The sequence below is a fragment of the Perca flavescens genome, chromosome 11, assembly GCF_004354835.1.
Source record: "Perca flavescens isolate YP-PL-M2 chromosome 11, PFLA_1.0, whole genome shotgun sequence".
Lineage (NCBI taxonomy): Eukaryota > Metazoa > Chordata > Actinopteri > Perciformes > Percidae > Perca > Perca flavescens.
Window position 1 is genome coordinate 17,885,642 of NC_041341.1, and position 22,654 is coordinate 17,908,295.

Genomic DNA, 22,654 nt, shown 5'->3' on the forward strand with positions numbered 1-22,654 from the left:
TACACAGTCCAGCTTTCATAGTCCCATGTTATTGCCTCCTTTTTTCTTCTACTCTCACATATATCTCCCCCTCACCTTCTCTTCTACTGAGTCCATTTTGATATTTGACTTGCAGTAGTTGTTGTGGTGCATACAGTCTGTGTCCATACTAGACACAAGAGTTGATACATGTGGGTCCCTTGATCTGTTGTATGCTGACACATAACTTAGTGCAGGGCTAAAAATACAGAGCATCAAGAGTGGAACTCACCTCTCCTGGAGCATTAGGCTACATGTATGTACACACATATGTACATACATGTAGCACCCCAGACAACTAGCTTAGACCAGTGTGTCAGTCTAATGGCCAGGTAGCTCAGGTGAATGGAAAAGGGTAAAAGGTAAAGAGCTAAGTCTGCAACTAAAGATTATTTGCATTATCAAACAATCAGACAATTATTTTCTTGATTAATCGATTCATCAGTCAGTCCATAAAAGGTCAAGAAATCATGAAAAATTGTCATTAAAATTTCATAAAGCCGAACATTGTCATATTGCTCATTTTATCTGACTAACAGTCGTATACCCCAAAACATTCTGTTTACTTTTACATAAGACAAATAAATGAACTTGATCTGGAACCTGCTTGTAAAATGAGTTATACGATTAACTGATTATCAAAATAGTTGCGATTGTATTTATAGTTTTCTATAATTGAGTAATCAACTACTTATTTCACATCTAGACCAAACCCTTATTGAAGCAAAAAGTGGCACTGCCAGGGCTCCCAGCACAGGGATGAGAAATTGTCACATATTCCTTCATTCCTTTGACTAAAGAGAGAGAGATCTGCCACACCAAGAAAAATCACGGAGGCTACAGATGTTATTGTTTTCGTTCTTCTTTTCAACACTTAGGTAGTAGTTTGAGTGACAGTAAGTAGCAGAGATCATAAAACACACTAGCCGTTTTACCACACAAAATGTGGATATGGTGAACTGCCTGTCTCCATCACTGCCTTGACTTTGTGACTGTCATCTCTTCCTTGGTTAGGCCATATCCTTCACACTCTCTGTCAACCTCATGTATCATCTACTATACAGGCATTCAAGGCTACAGTCACATCAACCCGTAAACTCAGCGCACATGACAGACGTCACATAACATGGCATATTGATACTGACATGACTCACTCACAAGACATTAAGGTATACACAGTAGTAGATGGATATCCATTAGATAAAAAAAAGAATCATCAAGACAGCGTAACACCGACGTAAAACAACATTTTGTTAGTAAATGAACATAAAGTGATACAAATGCACTTGTCTAAATGTAAGCTCAGTGTGCTAAAAGGTTAACTTTAACTGCACAACAGTTCACAAGTGGCACTACATGTTGTGATATGTTGTGACTACAAAATCGGTCCCTCATGACTTGCTATAAGATGCTGTGTGTTGCTGCATGTACATGTAATGTGGCTGAATGTGTTGTTAATAATATACAATCATTGGTTGGTGTATCAGAACATTCCCAGGAGAATCTTTGTCTTCCGTTTTTAGATGAAAACATCATATATGGCCAGCACTGACAGTAAAGATCAATAAGAATTTGCCCTCAGTCAATACATACTTGAATTTCCATTTTTTGAATGAAAACACTATGTGAATTCGCAGCAACATGGCTGATAAAAACACACGTCATTCCTACTTAATCTCAACGTTTGCAAAAATTATAACATAATGTGTGCTCCGAAACACTGGCGTTTGCTACTGTGATGAATAGCTCAAACCAGACACATGAAATGTGAATGAGAGAGGGAAAGGACAGAGGAGCTAGGCCTAATGGGAAACAGTGCTGAATGAATCTGAGAGAGATGGAATAAGTGGAGGGACAGAAAGAAAGAGATAGAGGGATAGAAAGCAGTTGCTTTTTTCTGCTGCCATCCCATCCCCAGGCTATCAGTTATTGATTGAATGTGGAACATCCCATTCAGGCTCCAGCTAATAACACTGACTGCACTGCAGGAGCTTGTAAATTAGAAAATAGAGCACACACACGTGCACAAACACACACATGCTGCAAACTGCAGACCCCATAAATGTGCAAGATATACAGTAGATAGATGTGTGTAGTGGGTAGTGATTTGGGGTTAGACAGGTAGCGTTCTCAGAGTCAAGGACAGACTTTAGACAGCATGCATCACCTCTATGATAAAATTCACTGTTTTAACTTTTATTCTCTCTTTCCTTCCTACCTTGCTATCACCTCTCAAATATCAGTATCACTCTCCCTCATTCCTCCCCGAGTCTGCTTATCATTCCTCGCACCACTTGGCCACATTCTTCATATGTCACTCATTCCATCCTCACGTCCTTTCCATTTCCCAATCCTGCCATTCCCTCCACTCTCTGCAATGCTTCTCCAAATCACCCTCAGTTTCTCTCCATCTGTCCTTCTCTCTGAAATGACTTTTTCTCTTCATCAGTCTGTCACTGTGTTATAAATATGCCAGACGCTCAAGGGATCTGCATCTTTGTGGCTCTATTTCATCTTTCTTTCCCTCTGCCAGTACCTGCCGCATTCACCGGTCAACTTCACACATCTGCAGCAGCTCTCTGCAGCAAGCTCGCACACCCACTTACTGCGTGAATACATATACACACACACACACACACACACACACACACAGAAACACACAGACAAACACAAACGGATACAGATACATATTTGAAGTTTAGATTGTGCTGCTGTGTTGGCAGCTGGTGACCAGAATTCTTAAGCATGTAAACTCATACAGTATTTGACACCCTGCATATATAGTAAGTGCTGACACAACAGGCACACACCCATGGCTGGGGCATGGACAAGTGCATTGCAAACACACACACTTGCATGCACAGAAAGAGCTGGTGAATGGCTACTTACAGCATTTGATGAAATGGTAGTGAGACATTTTCTGACTAAAGTCAGACAGTCCGCCAGTCAGGTAAAGAGGCTTGCAGGCAGGCAGAAAGGTAGGCAGGGAGTCAGTAATTCAAAAAGGCAGGCAGACAGTAGCCAGCTACAGGTTCCAGCAAAAACTAACTAATGCAGAGCTCGTAACCCGGCAGGATGCATTATTAATCTGGCTCCCTGCATGCTATCCAAACTCAGTTCCATTGTCTGCATTATTCACCAGCAGCAACAGCAGCAGCTCCAGTTGCAGCCCATGCACCATCTACATGCGCACAGACCCAGACTTACAGACACACACACTCACTCACACAGACATTCACTCCTTCGATCAACCCGTCGGCAAGGGGAGCTGCGGCTGTTTCTAGCTCTCCTTGCCTAAAGCCGGATAACCGCTGCAAAACGTCTTCCCATCCATGACAGGCGCACGTGGTCCACTCGCGTCACTGACTGCCGGCTCAGCCCACCTCCTGCTCAACACACCCCCAATGACGCAATGCTCTTCACCTCCTTATACACACCCCCCCCTCCACCACCACCACACAAAGATGGCAAGAGACAGGGAGAGAGAGGGAGTGTTAGATTGGATAGAAGTACAGCTAAGGAGGGAGAGAGAGAGAGAGAGAGAGAGAGAGAGAGAGAGAGAGAGAGAGAGAGAGAGAGAGAGAGAGAGAAGCTGCTGCAGTGCGGCTTTTGGTGCGGTGACATGTTAAGTGCTCATCAACGGTCTTAAAACTGGCCACAAACTAACTACTGGTAAGTACAGTTTACTAGAATGGTAGGGCTTGAGACCGGTACATTAACACACACTCTATCATGCGTTTGTATGTGCTTGCAGTGTCACTAGGGCAAACCCTCTCTGACTCTGTGCTTTAAGGCTGATTTGCATATATGAATACCAATCCTTTGCATTTGAAGATTTGCACAAGTAGGGTGAGAAGGTGAGGATAAACGAGAGAGAAAGAAAGATGGGTGAGAATCGGGGAAGAACAGCAGACTAGAGAGAGAGAAAAAGATAAAGCGACTTAGCAAGAAAGACTTTAATGAGGTGGGCAGTGTGTGACTAAAGCAGGATTGTGACAAACATTTTAAAAATCTGTGCCACGGTGCTCTCACATCTGCAGGTTAGGTAGCATACCGCATTTTCTGAGTCCTGATTTTCTGTTATCTCTCATTGCTGTCAAACATGGGACATGGGAGATGGGATAAAAGGGCATGAAAAGCAGGTGAGGTTTGTGATTAGGAGAGGAGTAGCAGAACCAGCTTAAAAGGGAACGAGAAAAAGGCAGAGACTGGGAGATGAATGTGTGTGTGTGTGTGTGTGTGTGTGTGTGTGTGTGTGTGTGTGTGTGTGTGTGTGTGTGTGTGTGTGCGTGTGTGCGTGTGTGCGTGTATCAGACTGATTGCTCGAGTAATTTCTGTCACAGGAAATCAGGTCACAGAAGCAACTCGCGGCATCTTCTGCAAAACACTGCCGGAACAACTACTCCAACATCTACCTGAGTAAAATTAGATGCCAGTTTGTGTGTGTGTGTGTGTGTGTGTGTGTGTGTGCGTGATGCGTGCACAGCGATAGACATGTAACATGCTTGAAAAGAAGAGTGGTGATGTGCTGGTGCATTGGGAACAGTACAAGGTCTCACACAAGGTCTCAATGTGAGACAATCTCGAAACCCAACTGCTAATGGTCTGATGACGATATAGTCTTTGAGGGAAACAATATTTTTTGGGTACCGGTCAAGGTTATGATCGTTAACAAAAACAGACGAAATAACAAAAACTAGGTGGGAAAAAACATTGTCTTTAACTGAAATAAAAATAAAAACGAGGAATTACAAAAAAACGATAACTAACGAAAACTGTAATGTCTGTTTGCAAAACTAACTAAAATAAAATAAAATAATCAAGTAAATATCCTTTCATAGAGCAAATAACGTTATATCTTTCAGAGTTGACATTTCCGACCATAGACCTGTTTTATACAGTCTACGCCACAGACATATATAGTTTCTGACTGGGAACCCAGAAATTCCGACATTCCATGTCAAAATGAACACAACATGTTCATGCCCCTCGCCTGGCATCATGGCGGTACCGAAAGTCGGAAGAAAGCAGCAGAGTCCTATCTGATTATGACTGTGTCAGATAAAAGCAAGTGCCTTGCAGTGAAGGTGGTAAAATATATGGACAATTTATTAAAGAGAAAAATCCTACACAACTGTGTGAGTCAACTGACTTCAAAACGTTCGCCACTTTACTCAAACCAAAGTTCAAAATACCTGTTCATGTATGTCTTCTTTAGTCTATTGGCTATTTAGGTTTTTTCCTGGTACACGTCACTTACACATTTTGGACTCACTGCGGCGTCTTGTGTAGACTGTTTACATATGTGTGCTCATCATATGTACATTTTATGTAACTTACGGGTGTTATTGTTGAATACATTGTGAATAGCCAACATATTTCTAAAATTGTATGATATTTTTGTTGAGTTATTATTACACTTATTACTGACTTTTTTGAATCTTGCCTCTGACAAATAACCCATGTTACAAAAAAGATTAAAACTAACACTAAAACTAATATAAACTAAAACTAGCATTTAAAAAAAAAATAATAATAAACTAGCAAACACGCTTTAAAAACTAATTAAAAATTAACTGAATCTGAAAACAAAAAATCAAAACCAAATCAAAATAAAAACTAATGAAAAATGCAAAACTAAAATAACCTTGGTTCCGGTGTAGCCAGAGATAACAGATAACTGATATCCAGGCCAAGACTTCCTCTTCCATGCACCGGTCATTATTTACAGTCCGATTAGCAATGCTATTAACGACCACGATTGTTTTACAAGTTTACCCTAAGTTAAGATATCTGCATATGAATGCAGATGCATTCTTTTAAAGCTAATAAAAAGCTAAATTGTTGTCAGATGATAGCCCATGGGTTACGAGATTCCATTTCGACCAATTTGGTCCTCATCTTTTGCTGTCTACACGGACTGTTTACCTGCATACAACCAAAGCCCGCTCAAACGTAATTTGTTAATAATATTGGCTTAGTGGTTAGCACTGCTGCCTCACAGCAAGTGGCACTGCTGAGTACTGGGGTTTCATGTTCTCCCAACGTTGGCCTAGGTTTCGTCTGGGTGCTCCGGTTTCCTTTCACCATAAAGACATGTATGTTAGGTAAATCCTGCCATTGCCCTTTACGAAGGTTCTGGGATTACAACTGGAGTTGGTCCCCGGACTATGGCTGCCCACCGATCGTAAATATTTAGGATGGTTTAAATGCAGAGGATACATTACTCATTTACGTAAAAATGTACTTGGCAAAAAAGAATATATATTATATTACTACTCAGACTACAAACGTAGTACAAACCAAAACCAGAACACTTCCGATACCAACATCTTGCCCTGTTGCCTACAGATTCTGCATTTATATGCAGATAGCTGTTTATAGAGATCATCTCTGGTGTAACAGCAACGGGATAATAGGTTGGAGTCTCGTTCTCATAATTTGCTACAATTAGGTCAAGCACCTAAGCAGGGAGGTACACAGAGAGTCCTATACAGTGAAGACAATAGAGATTGATAATAGAGAGAAGGGATTCATTATATGTGTGACAGATATTTAAAAATGCAGCAATTAATGGTCAAACGTTTTGTTAAATACATTCATTTCAACATAAAAATGTGTGCAACAATGTACAACTGTGCATGTTTGTTTAGTATCAGAATTAATGATGTCAATGGTTGTACTGTAGCAAATGTGTGAGGATTGTGCCTCCCTGCTTCTATAAAGCAATCACAAACTCGTAAAAGCTTTTGTCCCACAGAAGATGACATTACATTCTCTTTGACACAACTGTCATTCTGCCATCAGGTGACAATCAATACTACGACTGTGTACGACTGTGATTTTTATGGCTACCACCCTAGAGTTGTGCATACTTTCACTGACGCTAATAATGAGGGATATCTGATGCAGGAAATATTCCCAATTACGGCAAAGCCAAAGGCACATGGAAAGTTTGGGGGTGATGCATTATATATGAAAAGAGATCTCTTAGGATTAATTATTCATCAAATGTGATATATTTACACAAATAAATATTTATTAATTTTACCAGACAAATTAAAGATTTTGAATACTATTTGCATGTATTATGGATTGCTCAATGTTGCCATGCAAATAAATACCTTGTGTACTATCTGGCACTTGTGCACCTCACACATCCACACACAAGCTTTTTGAGCTAGCAAGCACAGTGCATTTACTAGAAACAAGAATCCCTCAAGTCCCAATGGACCACAAGACTCTGTGATTACAGTCTCTCTTGTTAATGAGAATCTCTCTCTTTCTCTCTCTCTCACACACACACACCACCATTCAGGTTAATCCAGTGCATTTCTATTTAGATTACATTATCTACTTTGCCTCTTTCAGTCTCTACCTAAACCCCTCTCCTCTATACAGTATCTGCATGGTCAAAGTAATTTGATTGTCCTGTGGGTATTTTCCAGCAGTATTTACATTTATTACATTGATAATAGGGGCACAACACAACCGTATATAGTATCATGTTGTTCCCCGCATGATTCTCCTTTAATTACACAGTTCATTTTATGATTTACTGTGTGTATTGTACACAATCTGCTATAATAGACAGTGCTGTGGTTGTTAAGCTGTGGTGACAGCTTGTGTTTTTGTCACTTCATTGGGTTTTATTTTTACATTGCTAATTGCATGGTTGTTTTTTAATTATGCTACTAACGAAACACTCTGAAATGGTCCAGAGTTTATTTCTTTATGTGAGATTTTCTATATTTATTAGATTTCAACTAACTGGAAATAGAACTGTAAGGCACAGTCTCAGGTATTGCACTGACTCATTACACCACTGTTATATATGGTATCAAACTTAATGTTGTGAGTCGCCTAAGACCCAATTATTTTTTTATACTGAGCAGAGTATTTTCAGACTTAAAATACTTATTATTCCTAATATTATTAATAATACATAAATTATTATTACCAATAATTATTAAATGCTAACTGTGGCAATATCAACAGGCAATATAGTTGATGAAAAAGACAACACTAAAATGTAGTTAAAACTAGGGCTGGGCAATATATCTATATTATATCAACATTTATATATGAGGCTAGATATTGTCCTAAATTTTGGATATCGTAATATTGTCATATGACACACGTGTTATCTTAGGCTGCATAACAGTACTAGCTGTTTTATTATTTGTCATATTATCCACATTATTGTTGATTATTTATCAAAACTCTCATTGTGTTTATATTAGTCAACCTTACAAAATTGCCGCAATATCGACATTGATGTATTTGGTCAAAAATATTGTGATATATGATTTTTTCCATATTGCCCAGCTCTAGTTAAAACAAAAACTCTTTCATATATACACTGTAAGTAGTAAGTAATTTTGGGGTACAATGGTTCTGGAGAAAGCTACAAGCAGCAATACCACAGGCCAAGCAATCTGCAATCGTTCGTTCCAAACAAGGCATGTTTGGAACGGCATTGAACTAGTTAATCAAAAATTGCTGAATTAATTAAAATAGAATTACAAATTTAGTTATCTTTAAGTGCACAGACTTTTGTGTGCATGTGTTAAATCTATTTATAATCTGGGTTTTACCCTTAAAGATGGATTATATTGTAATCCCACCATTTTTCTCCAAAACAGCAGCTCAGTCCAGGTTTAAACTGAACAGCAGGGATTACTATTTAATATTCATAATACTAGTTAATAGCCTAGCAGCAGCTATATCGGTCAACTCCAAGGTGGATCGTTGCCTGCAAGGGGAGGATTTAAATGCTCTCCTGTATAATGCTGCAGAGCACAGAGAACCTCCACTGATTTAAAAAGAGGTTTATGTACGTTGTGCAAGTCCATATCGAAGTTTATGACCATTTGGAGGCAGACAGACTCACAACTTATAGCAACGATCCTTGACACAATATTAGTTTATAAAGTTCTTATGGATAACATACAACTGCCTACTTATACATCCAGAAAGGAAATAAAGCAACATTAATCCGTCTGGAGTCATTTATACTCTCTCAGTCCGTTACAGTTTTGAGTCAGTGCCATTAGCGGAAAACACATTAAATGCATTACTGGTAAATCATGATAGATAAATGGTGGATAAATAAAGGTAAGAATGGCATCCTTGTAAAAAAAGAATAAAAAAAGCCACATATCTGCTTTATGGGCCTGACACACGGCAGGTGATGTCCCATTTGATCCATTTGTTTCAAACGGAAAGAGTACGAACAAGCGATACTGGTGAATGCTATTGCTGCATTGTCACGATGCTCAATCTTGTGGGATTTTGTGCAGGTACACTTTGTCCAACTGTCAGGGGCTGGGTATTTAACCAACAGAAATGTATCTGTAGCACAGTCTCAAAACCTGTCAAGTACCAAGGATTGGCATTAAATACTTGTATTGTTTAATTATTTTTTGATCAGATCACTTCCTGATTTAAAATGATAAATTTGCCAAATTCAGACTGGATTCTGTATTGGCAAAATCTTTGTATGGCACCTCGTGTTGAGACTGTATTTAACATTTCATTAGTTTTGGCTTTTCTTAAATTAAAAAACAATTTGGCTGAAATATGGTATTGAAAAAGTTTAGTTATGGTATTGGTTCGAAAAATTCTAACACTAAACTATGTTTAATATTGGCACTACTGAGAAAAGATGAATGCCCTAACAGTCAGTCCTTGTTCCTCCTGCTTGTGAGTAAGGACCATTGTAAATAACATCTTTATAATATTGCTTCCTTCTGAACCAAGACATGTTTGTGTCCAGGGACACAGTCATCCACCAGGTGTGACAAGACAGGCAATCTGCTTTGAAACAGCCTGCCCATCACGTATGCCAAGTCCATCGGTCTGTCATTCAGCTACAGTGGTGTCATACATGTGTGCACTTAGAGCGACAACAAACACTTGCAGTCAGGCAGATCAGTCATACACACTAAAATGTGATGAAAAACTCCGTAATCTTTAATTGTAATTCTCTCACCTTTGAAGATTGTCATAAAAACTGACAATCAAGACCAAAAGGATGAATTTAAACTAAATAGTTGATAAAGATTCCCTATAGCAAAGAAACAGAGACAAAAAAAAAGAGTAGTTGATTATAATTCATCCTGCTAGCTTTGAAGAGGGGAGTTCATCCTAACAGAGAGATCAAGTGGCAGACTTTTACTGTTGTTATAACTTTTAATTATTCCTACATTGTGGCATAGACTGGACCATGCAGCGTCCAAGGTAAACATGAATTTCTATTATTTTACTGTTCAAGAGTCACGAGCTGCAAGGAAGAAGAGTAACATCTGTAGTATCTTCCAGTTGGTAGATTGCTACAAATGGAAAAGTGGCGGACTAATTCAGCTCATTATCACTGCTAGCTGTAGGGAGAAAGAAAAGGACATGATGGAATTGTGAACGAGGGGGAGTAAAGTGAAAAATCTGTCAGAGTCAGAACAATGATAGACAAATGAAGTAAATTAGTATAGGAACTAAGGGTGGGGGAAAAAATCGATATCGTGGCAATACTGTATCTGCAGTCACGGCGTTATGGGTGGACCTGACAGGCCTAGGCCCACCCACTTTTCAACAGGCCCACCCAAAACATTTCCTCAAAAAACATTAATTAATTAATATATTATAATTTGGTGAAGAATTATTAAAAATCGGCAAATAATCTCATAATTTGTGCTAAAATTGTCTAAATGTTTAGTTTTCAAAAACAATTTAAAAAAACTGGTCATGTCTATTTTTATGTTTCTGCACAAGTTCAGCAGACAGTGAGGTTCGAATAGGATGTAGCTTGTAGGTATGCTAGGCTAGCTCCCAGTGATCTGAGAGTGTAAAAATCATTTCCAGTAAAGGACAAGGTTGCAACAGTCGTTGTTTAGGTACCTTAAACGTGCACGAGCGTTCTCAGAGTCATCGCTGCAACCAGGAGATGAAGGAGAGCTGAGATCCACAACGCCGAGCACATCTTTGTCTCGGCCACCGCAGGATGCTAGCGCGGTTAGCGCGACCAGCGCCGGTGCTAATGCCTTTGCCTCTGCCTCGCGAGTGGATGATATAGCCCCTATGGATATAGTCCTGTGGATCGGTCTTCCGTGGATGAGCCCGCAACTCAACCAGTGCTAAAGTATCCGGTCACTTATTCTGCTGAGTTTAATTGTGTAGGACCGCCAGAAGATAACAGTAAGGTATGTGAAGGCTACTCTGCCTGTATTGTATTATGTCGTTATATGAGATATATGGATTAAAATAATCAATTCATAACGCGCTACAGAAGTTGCAGGCGCAGGTCTATTTCTATAACAGCTTGTTACTGTTGTCAAGTTTTTTTTCCCTCATGGTTTTCTCTTGTTATGGCCAATAATGCTTTAGGGCCATTAATGCGATTTATTTATTTTTGTTAAACACTCTTTTTAACATGAATCATCACACTAAAGTAAGGAAATAACTTGAGTCTTGTTTTACATGACAGATGACGTTGTCAATGAACACGTTCTGTGGCCGAGTATTGATTGAAACTGTCGGGCAGTGTTGTTGATCTGTATATTGTTGAAAACTTAAAACAGTTGAAAAGAATTGTGAAATATTTGGCCTCATGTTATACGAGCAGAACTAAACTATGTTTTGGGGAAATATTAGATTCCTGACCACTTTTACAGTCTATAGGCCTTAGGTTAGGAGAGATGCGCTATAGCACAGCCAGGTATGGTGCGTAATGGAGATTCCAAAGCGCTCTTCTTTTGGGCAGAATCAAGGAGAGCGATCGCGTATAGGTCCATCCTTTGCACCGAAACTTTTTACAATGCAACAACATATAAATAGCATCAGGCTATTACAATCTTTATTATGTAAGCACATATAATATATATAATATAACAGTATATTAGCCAGTCATTTTTATTAGGTTAAACAGGGATTTGATAACGTTTTTAATTTAAGGCCCACCCACATTTGGTCTGGCCCATCCAAAACTGGAATCCTGGCGCCGTGCCTGCTGTATCGATACACAGATGCCAAGTATCAATCTTTTATGATATATGTGTTGGTCAGTCTGTCTGCTTGACAATCCCATTTTGCAGCAATAAAATTGAAGTGAGATGAACAGACAGAGAAATGTTTTAGATAAAACAGATGTTGACAAAATTTTCCTTTGGGGACATCATTTGAAATTGGGAAAAATTTAAGTTGTTAATAAGGTAATATATCGCAGAATATTTAAGTTTAAAATCGCAATAATATCGTATTGTGACATAGGTATCGTGATGATATCGTATCATGAGGCCTCTGGTGATTCCCACCCCTAATAGGAACAAGGCATAGAGACACAGAGGAGAGCTTTAACTATTAATAACTCATGAGCCAGTTTCTCTCGCCTCACACTTTCTGATTATAATTATGTTTCAGTTTCTCCCTCTAAATCACCTCCCCTCCACTCGTCAACCCCAAAATCCCTCAACCTTTCTGCCTTTGTCTCTCCTTTACTACCCTCTCCCCTAGCTCCCAGCTCCAAGCAGCTGGAACAATGGACAACATGGAAACATAAAGGATGGCTGCAAGCTTCAGTGAGAGACAATCAATAACCAGACAAACAAAAGAGCAGCACAGTCCTGCATGTGAGAAGCTCCCCAATAAAGCAGCACTTGGCACAGAGGTGGCGTCCTCCTCCTGTTAAGTTGCCATGTTCTGTTCTCAGCTGACTAAGAGTGAAAACCATGACCGCTGCCTGACACACACTGTATTAGTGAATCACAGTGAGCTAACAGACGCATGCACAGTTGGGTCTAACGCCTAACCCACATCAGCGCTCTGCTTATGTTATCATGCTACGCTCACAGCTGCTCAAATTCGAGTAGCAATGTTCCCTAAGAAACCTGCTGCGTATGTGAGCAAGTGTTCACACACACACACACACACACACACACACACACACACACACACACACACACACACCTAAACATTTTCAGTTATACACAACCAGCTGTTTGTTCTTTTCTTGGCAAAGCTGAGATACTGTACTTGCTGAAGGAACAATATAAAGTGATGCAAAACGGTAGAAAGTAAGGAGAGAGTAGGAAGAGAAAGACTACATAATTACTAATGTAATAATATAAAGACAACTCTTTAGCACTATCTTGTCATATGCAAATTGTGACTTCTTTGAAATACACAGGACATTCTACATGAAATGAAATGTTCAAATATATGCAGATATTCAACAATTATTGACTATGGATGTAGAAGTGGGATTAAACAAGATTGGTATGTTTCCTCTGGCAAAATGGTCTAGTTTGTAGCTAGACTTGCTGAAGTTCTGACAAAATCCAACGTGCAAAACAAAGAGCTTCCTATCTCACTGTAATCCCCGCGATTTGCAAGTTCTCCCATCTGGCTTTAATAGTCATTCAAGCCATTCTGCAGCCTACTGGAAAAGAAACAAAGTCTTGATAAACCACAAACAGTAAAGCACACAGAAAGAGTGGAGACACATCGTTAAAAGCAAAGAGTGACAGTGAGAGAAATTGTAATGTCCTGCCCCAACAGTCTCAGAAACTAACTTTTGCAAACTCCTTTTAATGCATTCCTGTTACCATTTTTGCATCTGAACAACTGAGAAGAGCAGCATCAAGCCAATAAAATATTAAAAAGTGACATTTGTACAACATTTGAAAAATGTTTGTACAAGTCTAGAAACAGCACAGTCATTTATTATTCTTCATAATCTAATGTTCCATGACTCTGTGATTTCTTAACTGATTTTAGAAAGCAGCTGTGCAGAGGAGGGGGAATGGGGAGACTGAAAAAAACGTCTCTGAAGAAGTGGAAATCTGCTCGGTGTTTTTAAGATATTTTTCTGCTTTAGTACAGAACTGCATTGAAACAAGGGGAGGTAAGATTTGTCTCTCGCAATCTCTCACAACTCAACAGTAACAAAAAAAGATTACATTACAATTCCCATCCAAAATTATAATCAATATTCTATTCTATTCTAACAACTGCATGCTTGCATTCACACTATGGAGGTTTTCCAGTGGTGAGCAATAGAGATTACAAGTCTAACTCAGATTCTCCACTGGGCGCGTCTGTGCTGCGTTCCGGTTATGTTCCGTCCTCCGCCACGCACCATACCACAACAGGAGTGTCCTGCTGCCCAAGTCACAGATTTTATTATTTCTACAAGTACTTTACAGAACAATCCCGTGTTTATCAAGCTAGTATCTACTTTCACTCCATGCACTCCTGTAATTAAACCCCATGCCTTCTCTTTTCTGGCGTTGTCCTTAAAAAAAGATCTGTGGTGTCTATTAGGTTTTTCCACCTCCAAGATGAATTTCCCCTCGTCCGTGATGTTGTAAAGGAGGCATACAGTATACGATATTGGGGGGGGAGTTGTTTTGGTAAATTGACTGGATAGTCTCGCTGTTTCACTTCCTGCCCTCTGTTCAACAGTAAAATGAAGGTTAATGATGAAACAGTTTTAAGATAATACATCTCTGTGTAACTCATAGGGTAGACCTCCAGTACACGCCACTGTCAGAGTGTTTGTGTACAGTTCCAGTCACCATATCAGTCCACAGCGTTGCCAACCAGCTGACACCACAAGGAGGAAGGGCTGACTGCAAACACACAGACAAACGTTAACAAAAACACGCATGGACATACGCTGACTTCATGGTGTAAACACAAATCATCATGTCGCTAAGCAACCTAGTTGAAACGCTTCCTCCTTGTCATGAACAGCGAACAAGAGGGTCACATAGGGCCAGAAAGCTTTTTATACTGACTTAAAAGACATGCCAGCACTGCTTTACTTTGTACTGGAGCCTTTTAATGTCCACCCTGATTTCTCCTCACTTTACAACGAGCCAAACAGTTTGCCTGATGTGTATGTAAACAAGAACTATGCACACACACAAAAACAGTGACCCATACCTACAATGCAGTTTCCAACACCTGCCGGGGACAAGTTTTCCCTTAACTTCCACAATGTGGACGTGAGAACTAAAGTTTGAAGCACATTAAGTTGACTTTTCCTCTTTCACATAGCAACATTAACATTTATCCTGCGGTTTTTAAAACTTTTTGCCTTAAAGCCAACATTTATCAGCCATAAGCATACAGGTAAATGTGTTACATGCAGTGCCATGGCCTTCTTTGTACTTGGTTGCTGTGATTTTCTGAATAGAACAGGATAGTCTAGTTTGAAATGGCAGCTTAATGATGCAAATTTAAATGTAAATGTATATCTTTACATATTCTCAACTTGAACCAGCCCTGTTCACACATACCTGACACAGAAGGCCATAATACTAGATTGCCTGCAGTAGAGTGTCCTTAAAGCTTGAATGCTCTGCTCAACAACAGTGTGCCCTTGATGGTAGTGACTGAAAATGTGAAACCAACCACCAACCCAACATCACCTCCACACTGTGAGACGGGGTGAGAATATTTGCACATTCCTGCAGTGCTTTCATTTTAAACATTTACATTGAACATATTTTTTAAACAGTATCTTTAACTATTTTTGTTGTCTTTTTTCTATTCTATATTTATCTTTCTTGTCTATGTACCAAAACACTACAAGCAAATTCCATGGATCTGAAAACCTACTTGGCAATAAACCGGTTTCTGATTCCAACAGATCTGCAGACCAGTTGATAGTAATGGATTATGTCTTCCGAATCTAGCCTAAATGTTTTTATCCTTTGATCCCAAATGTAATCTGTTCCCCCATTCTGGATGCTGGCCAAAGAGAAGAGACACTGAGCTAAGGATTCTGATTGGCTTAGCTGTGACCTCTAGCCCCTACCCTTCAACTCTGGCTTTTCAGCTCGCGGGTCAAAGCAGGTCACCTTCGTAATTAAGCACACAGCCAGACAAATGGCACGGGCTTTGCCCATGAACTCGCAGCAGGGTGGCGCCCTGCAAAGTTAGACCAACCTTTAAGTATTCAGAGGAGCCAGGTTCTCTGCTGAAGTGTTCTTTAGCACGCCAAGGGTGCTGTTCAATGACTGGACATGTGCTTTGATCTCCCTGTGGAGAGGGGCATCAGCACACCAAGTTGCTTGACCACAACATCAATACAAGATAGTGCGCCTCTCTCTAACACGCGTACACACAATCACAACAGCCCTAAAGTGGGACAACCTATACGCAGACACTAATCCATGTTAAAACGAGGATATCTCATAGCACACTAAAATCATTCTTGCACAATCAGCTGTTCATTCCCAGCCAGAAACACACACATTCTTCCACACTAAGCATCTCACGGTATATTTAGACCCGCGACAACTGCATGGCACATCTGCCTTTCCTTTCATTCCCACTGGCACGCCGGGAACACCACATGACTCCCATGCACATTAACACACACACACACACACACACACACACACACACACACACGTCCTCTCTATCTATGTCCATCTCTCATGTTGTGAAGACCCTAAAACAGTTATCAGAGTGAAAATCACACTTGCGATCATCCTCAAAATCAGCCTTCGCTCTGATGAGACGAAAAGCGGAGCCTTACCAGTGAGAGCCCGTCCACAGGAGACACCAGGGTACGGAGGAGAGAGAAATGGGTCTACCCGACGAAAACCCAATGCGAGCCGCCTCCCCGTGCTCCGCCACCAAATCAATTTCACACTCGCTCACCTCCCTGCCACTGTGATGTCATTCATTCATCCGTTTCCCCCGTAGTCATGGCAACTCTGCCGCTTGGAGCTGTTCATTCTTTTACATCTGTCTCTCTCTCTCTCTCTCCCTCTTTCTACGTCCCTCCCCCTCTCCAGACCCCAGTGAACCCTGCCCACCTACTCCATCTGAGGGGCTACAGTTACACCCCCATCCTCACACGCACCCACCCCCCTATTCTCTACTATCACATCGCTGGTGTAAAAAAACGAGTAGGAGGGCACAAAACACAAAAAGGGGAGGTGCCTGGATTCACCTCATGTAGCGAACACGCCCTGAAGAGTTTGTGGTCAAACAGGGATACTTTTGTCAAGGCTGCCCATAAAGACAGAACTGGCAGACAAAGAGAACTGGAAGGGAGACACAACAGAGCCTGAATAGGTGTGCCTGGAACTCTTTTGTTTAGACGTGAGCCAGCTGTCTCATTTGCACACAGAAAAACAACATATTGCGGAGTGTAAATGCTGATGCACAGATGTGTATGTCTGTAACTCCCTAACACACTCAGACGCACATACGCACAAACACATAGCCCAGCAGTGTAGTGTGAGGTGATGAATAGTTAATGACCACCATCATAATTACTACGGTGCTTCTCTGCTAATAATCCCCATGTTGACCTTGGAAAAAAGGGGGAGGAAAATCTGGTCACTGAGAGACAAATCAAACAAAGACACACACTTACACACACCTCCACCTGAGGCTGCCTCCTTTATTCAATTATTAGCCGCCCACTTCTCCAGTCCACATTTATTTTCCCAGCAAGCCCTCTCTTCCCAACCTCCACAGGCTTCAGATGTTCATCCCTGCCTCACATAAACCATTTCACCCAGCACTCCTCCTATCGCCACCCTGCCGTTTTCATATTTTAAATCTCTCTTCTGTACCTCCCTTCATCTTCACCTGCAGGACTGAGAGAGCCTGCCGAAAGGCATTCAACCACCCGGACAAAGAGGGGAAGAACAAATATGGCAAAAGGAAGACACATAAGGGTAAAAAAAAAAAAAAAAAAAACATCTACTTGTCAGACAGTCACTGAGTGAGGAGAATATGGTCTGGAGTGGGACAAAGGACACAGAAGCAGTGTAAGTGTAAGTAAATGAAGAAGCCTAAAGAGAGAGAGGGGCATTTCTGGAAAAGATAGGGATCTCCTCTCTGTCACATCTCTTAACACATCATCTGGTTTTTAATTAGCTTCCTGTGCTTTCCTACTGGAAAATCTCTCCATCTGTCTGCATTGATCCCTCGCTCGTCATTCTTAATCTCTCCGTTACTTCTCACATAATTAATGGGGGTTTTACCCAACCACCAATGCAATAACACATTTTTGCTTCTCAGCCTTATTTCCATGCATAGTGAATCATAAGTTTACTTTCACTCTTCACTGATGTATTCTGACATTGTGTAATTGTAACCGATGTGTTCTAACTGTTATATTTCACCAAAAATCCATGTTTGTTGATATTTTGTTATTTATTTTCATATAAATCTGGTTTTGTGTGTATTTATTTTGGGGAGCTTTTATTTTGTTAATTTTATTCTGGCGGTGTGACCAGTTGCCTGTTAGTGATGTCACTTCCTGTATTCTCCTCAGTAGCGGTACGCTATGGTGAGGAGAGGTAAGACAATCTGAGCGCTCTGGTTCAAAGTGACTTAAAACATGTTAAAACCGCTAAGTAGAAGTTCTTACCATACTTTAACTGTCACTAGCTTTGTTCATTGTCATGGTGATATTTGTTTGAATGTGTACATACAGTTTTATTGTGTACGGCACTTTTTGTGTGAGATGCTAGCTCACTTCTCTCAGGCTAGCTTAATGAAGAGCACACGTGTGGATTCTTATGCGCTGGTTCTTTTCTCCCTCTCATTTAAAGGTGTGCTATGTGCGTGTAGGAACCCAGAGCTGCTGTACTGATTTAATTGTGTGTTGTACACAGGTATGTGGGTACTCCCCTTGTTTTTTTTGTGATGAAAATGTTATATTTATACATATAGTTTTTTGTTTGTTCATGTTTAAATTCTACATTTATTAATGAAATATAAAAAATTGCCGTTGGTATGTGGGGAAATGGTTTTGATTTTATAATGACATTTTGACTATACGATCACATTGAAATGTATTTTGTTACATTATTTTAATAAGAACACTGCACGTGTTTGTCAGTAGCGGTACGCTATGGTGAGGAGAGGTGTGCTATGTGCGTGTAGGAACCCAGAGCTGCTGTACTGATTTAATTGTGTGTTGTACACAGGTATGCAAAATAAAACCCCCGTTCAACTGGCAAAGCAGAAGATGTCTGTCGTCCATTACTACGCATACTGAAATTGAGGGAGTGTCAGGCCAGACCGGCTACATAATGTCACATGAAGTTTTGATTTGTATGCATGCTCCTTCTGCGGTAAAGGTCCCATGGCATGAAAATTTCACTTTATGAGGTTTTTTAACATTAATATGAGTTCCCCCAGCCTGGCTATGGTCCCCCAGTTGCTAGAAATGGCGATAGGTGTAGGCTAACTGAGCCCTGGGTATCCTGCTCTGCCTTTGAGAAAATGTAAGCTCAGATGGGCCGATCTGGAATCTTCCCTTTATGACGTCATAAGAAGCAAGGTTACCTCCCCTTTCTCTGCTTTGCCCGCCCAGAGAATTTGGTCCGCCCATGAGAAAGAGAGACATCATGGCTTGCAAACGAGCAAAGTGGCAGTTGGTCAAGGCCACACCCCCACCCTTCTGCGTTCATAGACACAGATGCAAAGAACAAGGCAATCCCTGGCCTTTCATGAAGCTGTAGCCAGGCTGCAACGCCAGGTCCCATTTACTATGACGTCAGCCTTAACCTTAATTTAACAAAACTTTCTTACACTTATCTACTTATGTTATTACCCTGTGTTACAGAGACTTAGTTAAGCTAAACTCCCTCTACTCTGGAATAGGGTCAGTTGGCAAATGTAAGAAGGATGAATGGAGGTGGAAAATGGAGACAAAGTCAGAACACAGAAAGAGAGGTGGGAGAGGTTCAGGGGTGAGTGTGCATTACATCTCTGAACTGAGGTACATCAGGGGCATGACATTACCAGACTAGTGGTTCAAATCACACAGACACACACATACATGCACACACCTGAGGGGGGAACCTGTAATCCAAAGCCAAAGCAATTGCCTCCACAGTATGGTCTGAGATTTTGCTTTACCTAAACATTATCCCTCTCTTTGGAGCTCTTATCTGCACTTAAAGAAATGAGCAGAGAATACAACGAAAAGGAGACTGACAGTCCTCTATTGCCCCTTCCTTCATACCTTCCCTTCCTCTATTACCCTTCACATTAATTCTTCTCTCTTTTCCATCACTATGTTCCACCGTCAATCCAGCAGTGCTGTATGTTAGTCTTCTTCACACACACGCTCTACTTCTTGGCTCAGTCTTTCATCAACACATCCTCCAACTCTCTCAATGCCTTCGTTTTCGACAATGGTTGGTTTGACACAGATCCATAGGAGATTAGCATGATAGCAGGTGGTAGTGTATCATAGCATAGTAAGAGAGGAGGCTTCATGCCCCATTAAGTATTGACCTAATTGGATTAAGGTTGAATCTGAGAGATGACATGTTTGAAATCAAGCACACAAACATCACAGCCAGACCTTATCTTTCATCTCAGCATAAACTCCCCCTACAGCTTCTTGGATAGATCAAAGTTATGGAGTTATATTACTGTCATTAGTCAAGAGCGCATTATTTCAATTTGAGAGCCTTTCTCACTGATATTACGTTCAGATTTCTTGCTCTCACACCCAAATAGTCACTGCTCGCACTCAAAACCTTGCTCTCACACTCAAATATTCACAGCTCGTGCTTGGATTTGCTCTGCTTGTGCTCAAACTTTCTGCTTGGACTCAGATATGTTGTTGTTTGGACAGATTTCCTGCTCTCAGCTTTGAACCTTCTATTCGCACTCAGGCTGATTCTGCTCACTTGCAAAGTTTCTGCTCTCGGATTTCTCCTGCGCGCTTGAATTTTTTTGTGTTATAACCCTGCCAAAAGTCAACAACCAATAGAATGCCAGCTGTAGTGTTGGCCAATGAAATGATCCCTGCCCCGTTGAGGGTGCGTTTGTTTTACTTTAGAACGTCTGTTGAGGGCGGCTGCTCTGTAACCCAAGTTTATATATCCCCGCGCCGTTTATAGCTTTATTATAAGTATATGTCAACAATGTGCACAGAATGGTCGACGCACTTTCACCTGCACCCATCAGGAAACGGGAGAAAGCTTTGAAGAGGGACGTATGAAGTTATGTCCACAACTACGAGGGTGAGTAATAACATAACTTAAGCACCTAGCTAGCTAGCTAGCATATGGCGCTAGCATATCCACGCTCTGACCAATCTCCCGCTCCATTGTCCCCTCACTCGCGAACAAGACACCAAGGTACTTAAACTCCTTCACTTGGGGTAAGGACTCATTCCCTACCTGGAGAAGGCACTCCATCGGTTTCCTGCTGAGAACCATGGCCTCCGATTTAGAGGTGCTGATCCTCATCCCAAATGCTTCACACTCGGCTGCGAACCGATCCAGTGAGTGCTGAAGGTCACAGGCCGATGATGCCATCAGGACCACATCATCTGCAAAAAGCAGCGATGAGATCCCCAGCCCACCACACTGCAACCCCTCTCCACCCCGACTACGCCTCGCTATCCTGTCCGTAAATACTACAAACAGGATTGGTGACAAAGCGCAGCCCTGGCGGAGGCCAACCCTCACCTGAAACGAGTCTGACTTACTGCCGAGAACCCGGACACAGCTCTCGCTTTGGTTGTACAGAGATTGGATGGCCCTGAGAAGAGACCCCCTCACCCCATACTTCCGCAGCACCTCCCACAGTATCTCCCGGGGCCCCCGGTCATACGCCTTCTCCAGATCCACAAAACACATGTAGACTGGTTGGGCATACTCCCACGCTCCCTCCAGGATCCTTGCGAGAGTAAAGATCTGGTCCGTTGTTCCACGACCAGGACGGAATACGCATTGTTCCTCCTCAACCCAAGGTTCGACTATCGACCGAACCCTCCTTTCCAGCACCTTGGAGTAGACTTTACCGGGGAGGCTGAGAAGTGTGATACCCCTGTAATTGGCACACACCCTCTGGTCCCCCTTTTTGAAGGGGAACCACCACCCTGGTCTGCCACTCCTTAGGCACCGTCCCAGACTTCCACGCAATGTTGAAGAGGCGTGTCAACCAGGACAGCCCCTCCACACCCAGAGCCTTAAGCATTTCTGGACGGATCTCATCAATCCCTGGGGCTTTGCCACTGTGGAGTTGTTTAACTACCTCAGCAACTTCCACCTGGGAAATTGACGACAATCCCCCATCATCCTCCAGCTCTGCCTCTACCATAGAGGGCGTATTAGTCGGATTTAGGAGTTCCTCAAAGTGCTCCTTCCACCGCCCTATTACCTCCTCAGTTGAGGTCAACAGCGTCCCATACTGTACACAGCTTGTATGGTTCCCCCCTTCCCCCTCCTGAGGTGGCGAATGGTTTTCCAGAAGCACCTTGGTGCCGACCGAAAGTCCTTCTCCATGTCTTCTCCGAACTTCTCCCACACCCGCTGCTTTGCCTCTTTCACGGCAGAGGCTGCAGCCCTTCGGGCCCCTCGGTACCTTGCAACTGCCTCCGGAGTCCTCTGGGATAACATATCCCGAAAAGACTCCTTCTTCAGTCGGACAGCTTCCCTGACCACCGGTGTCCACCACGGTGTTCGTGGGTTACTGCCCCTTGAGGCACCTAAGACCCTAGCTCCTAGCCGCGGCTTCAGCAATGGAAACTTTGAACATTGTGCACTCGGGTTCAATGCCCCCAGCTTTCACAGGGATGCACGAAAAGCTACGCCAGAGGTGTGAGTTGAAAGGGACAGGGGCCTCCTCCAGATGTTCC

The 22,654-nt window shown here is 41.7% G+C and overlaps 1 protein-coding gene and 1 long non-coding RNA gene across 6 annotated transcripts in view; one reads left to right on the plus strand and one right to left on the minus strand.

Annotated features, from left to right (window-relative positions):
* myo16 (myosin XVI) overlaps window positions 1-22,654 on the minus strand; it is a 123,631-nt gene that overhangs the window by 91,477 nt on the left and 9,500 nt on the right. For 2 of the 5 annotated variants that reach the window (XR_003693756.1, XM_028591823.1), the window contains exon 1: window positions 2,908-2,978. The exons of the other annotated variants lie outside the window; for them this stretch is intronic. Coding sequence is in view for 1 of the 2 variants with exons in the window: in XM_028591823.1 (XP_028447624.1) it covers window positions 2,908-2,935 (28 nt within the window). In the remaining variant the exon portion in view is untranslated. Of the gene's footprint in view, window positions 1-2,907; window positions 2,979-22,654 lie in introns of those variants that run through there. 5 annotated transcript variants of the gene reach the window in all.
* On the plus strand, window positions 18,142-19,080 carry LOC114564473 (uncharacterized). Its single transcript, XR_003693758.1, has 3 exons — window positions 18,142-18,344; window positions 18,600-18,662; window positions 18,978-19,080. It is a non-coding gene; the product is annotated as an uncharacterized LOC114564473 (long non-coding RNA).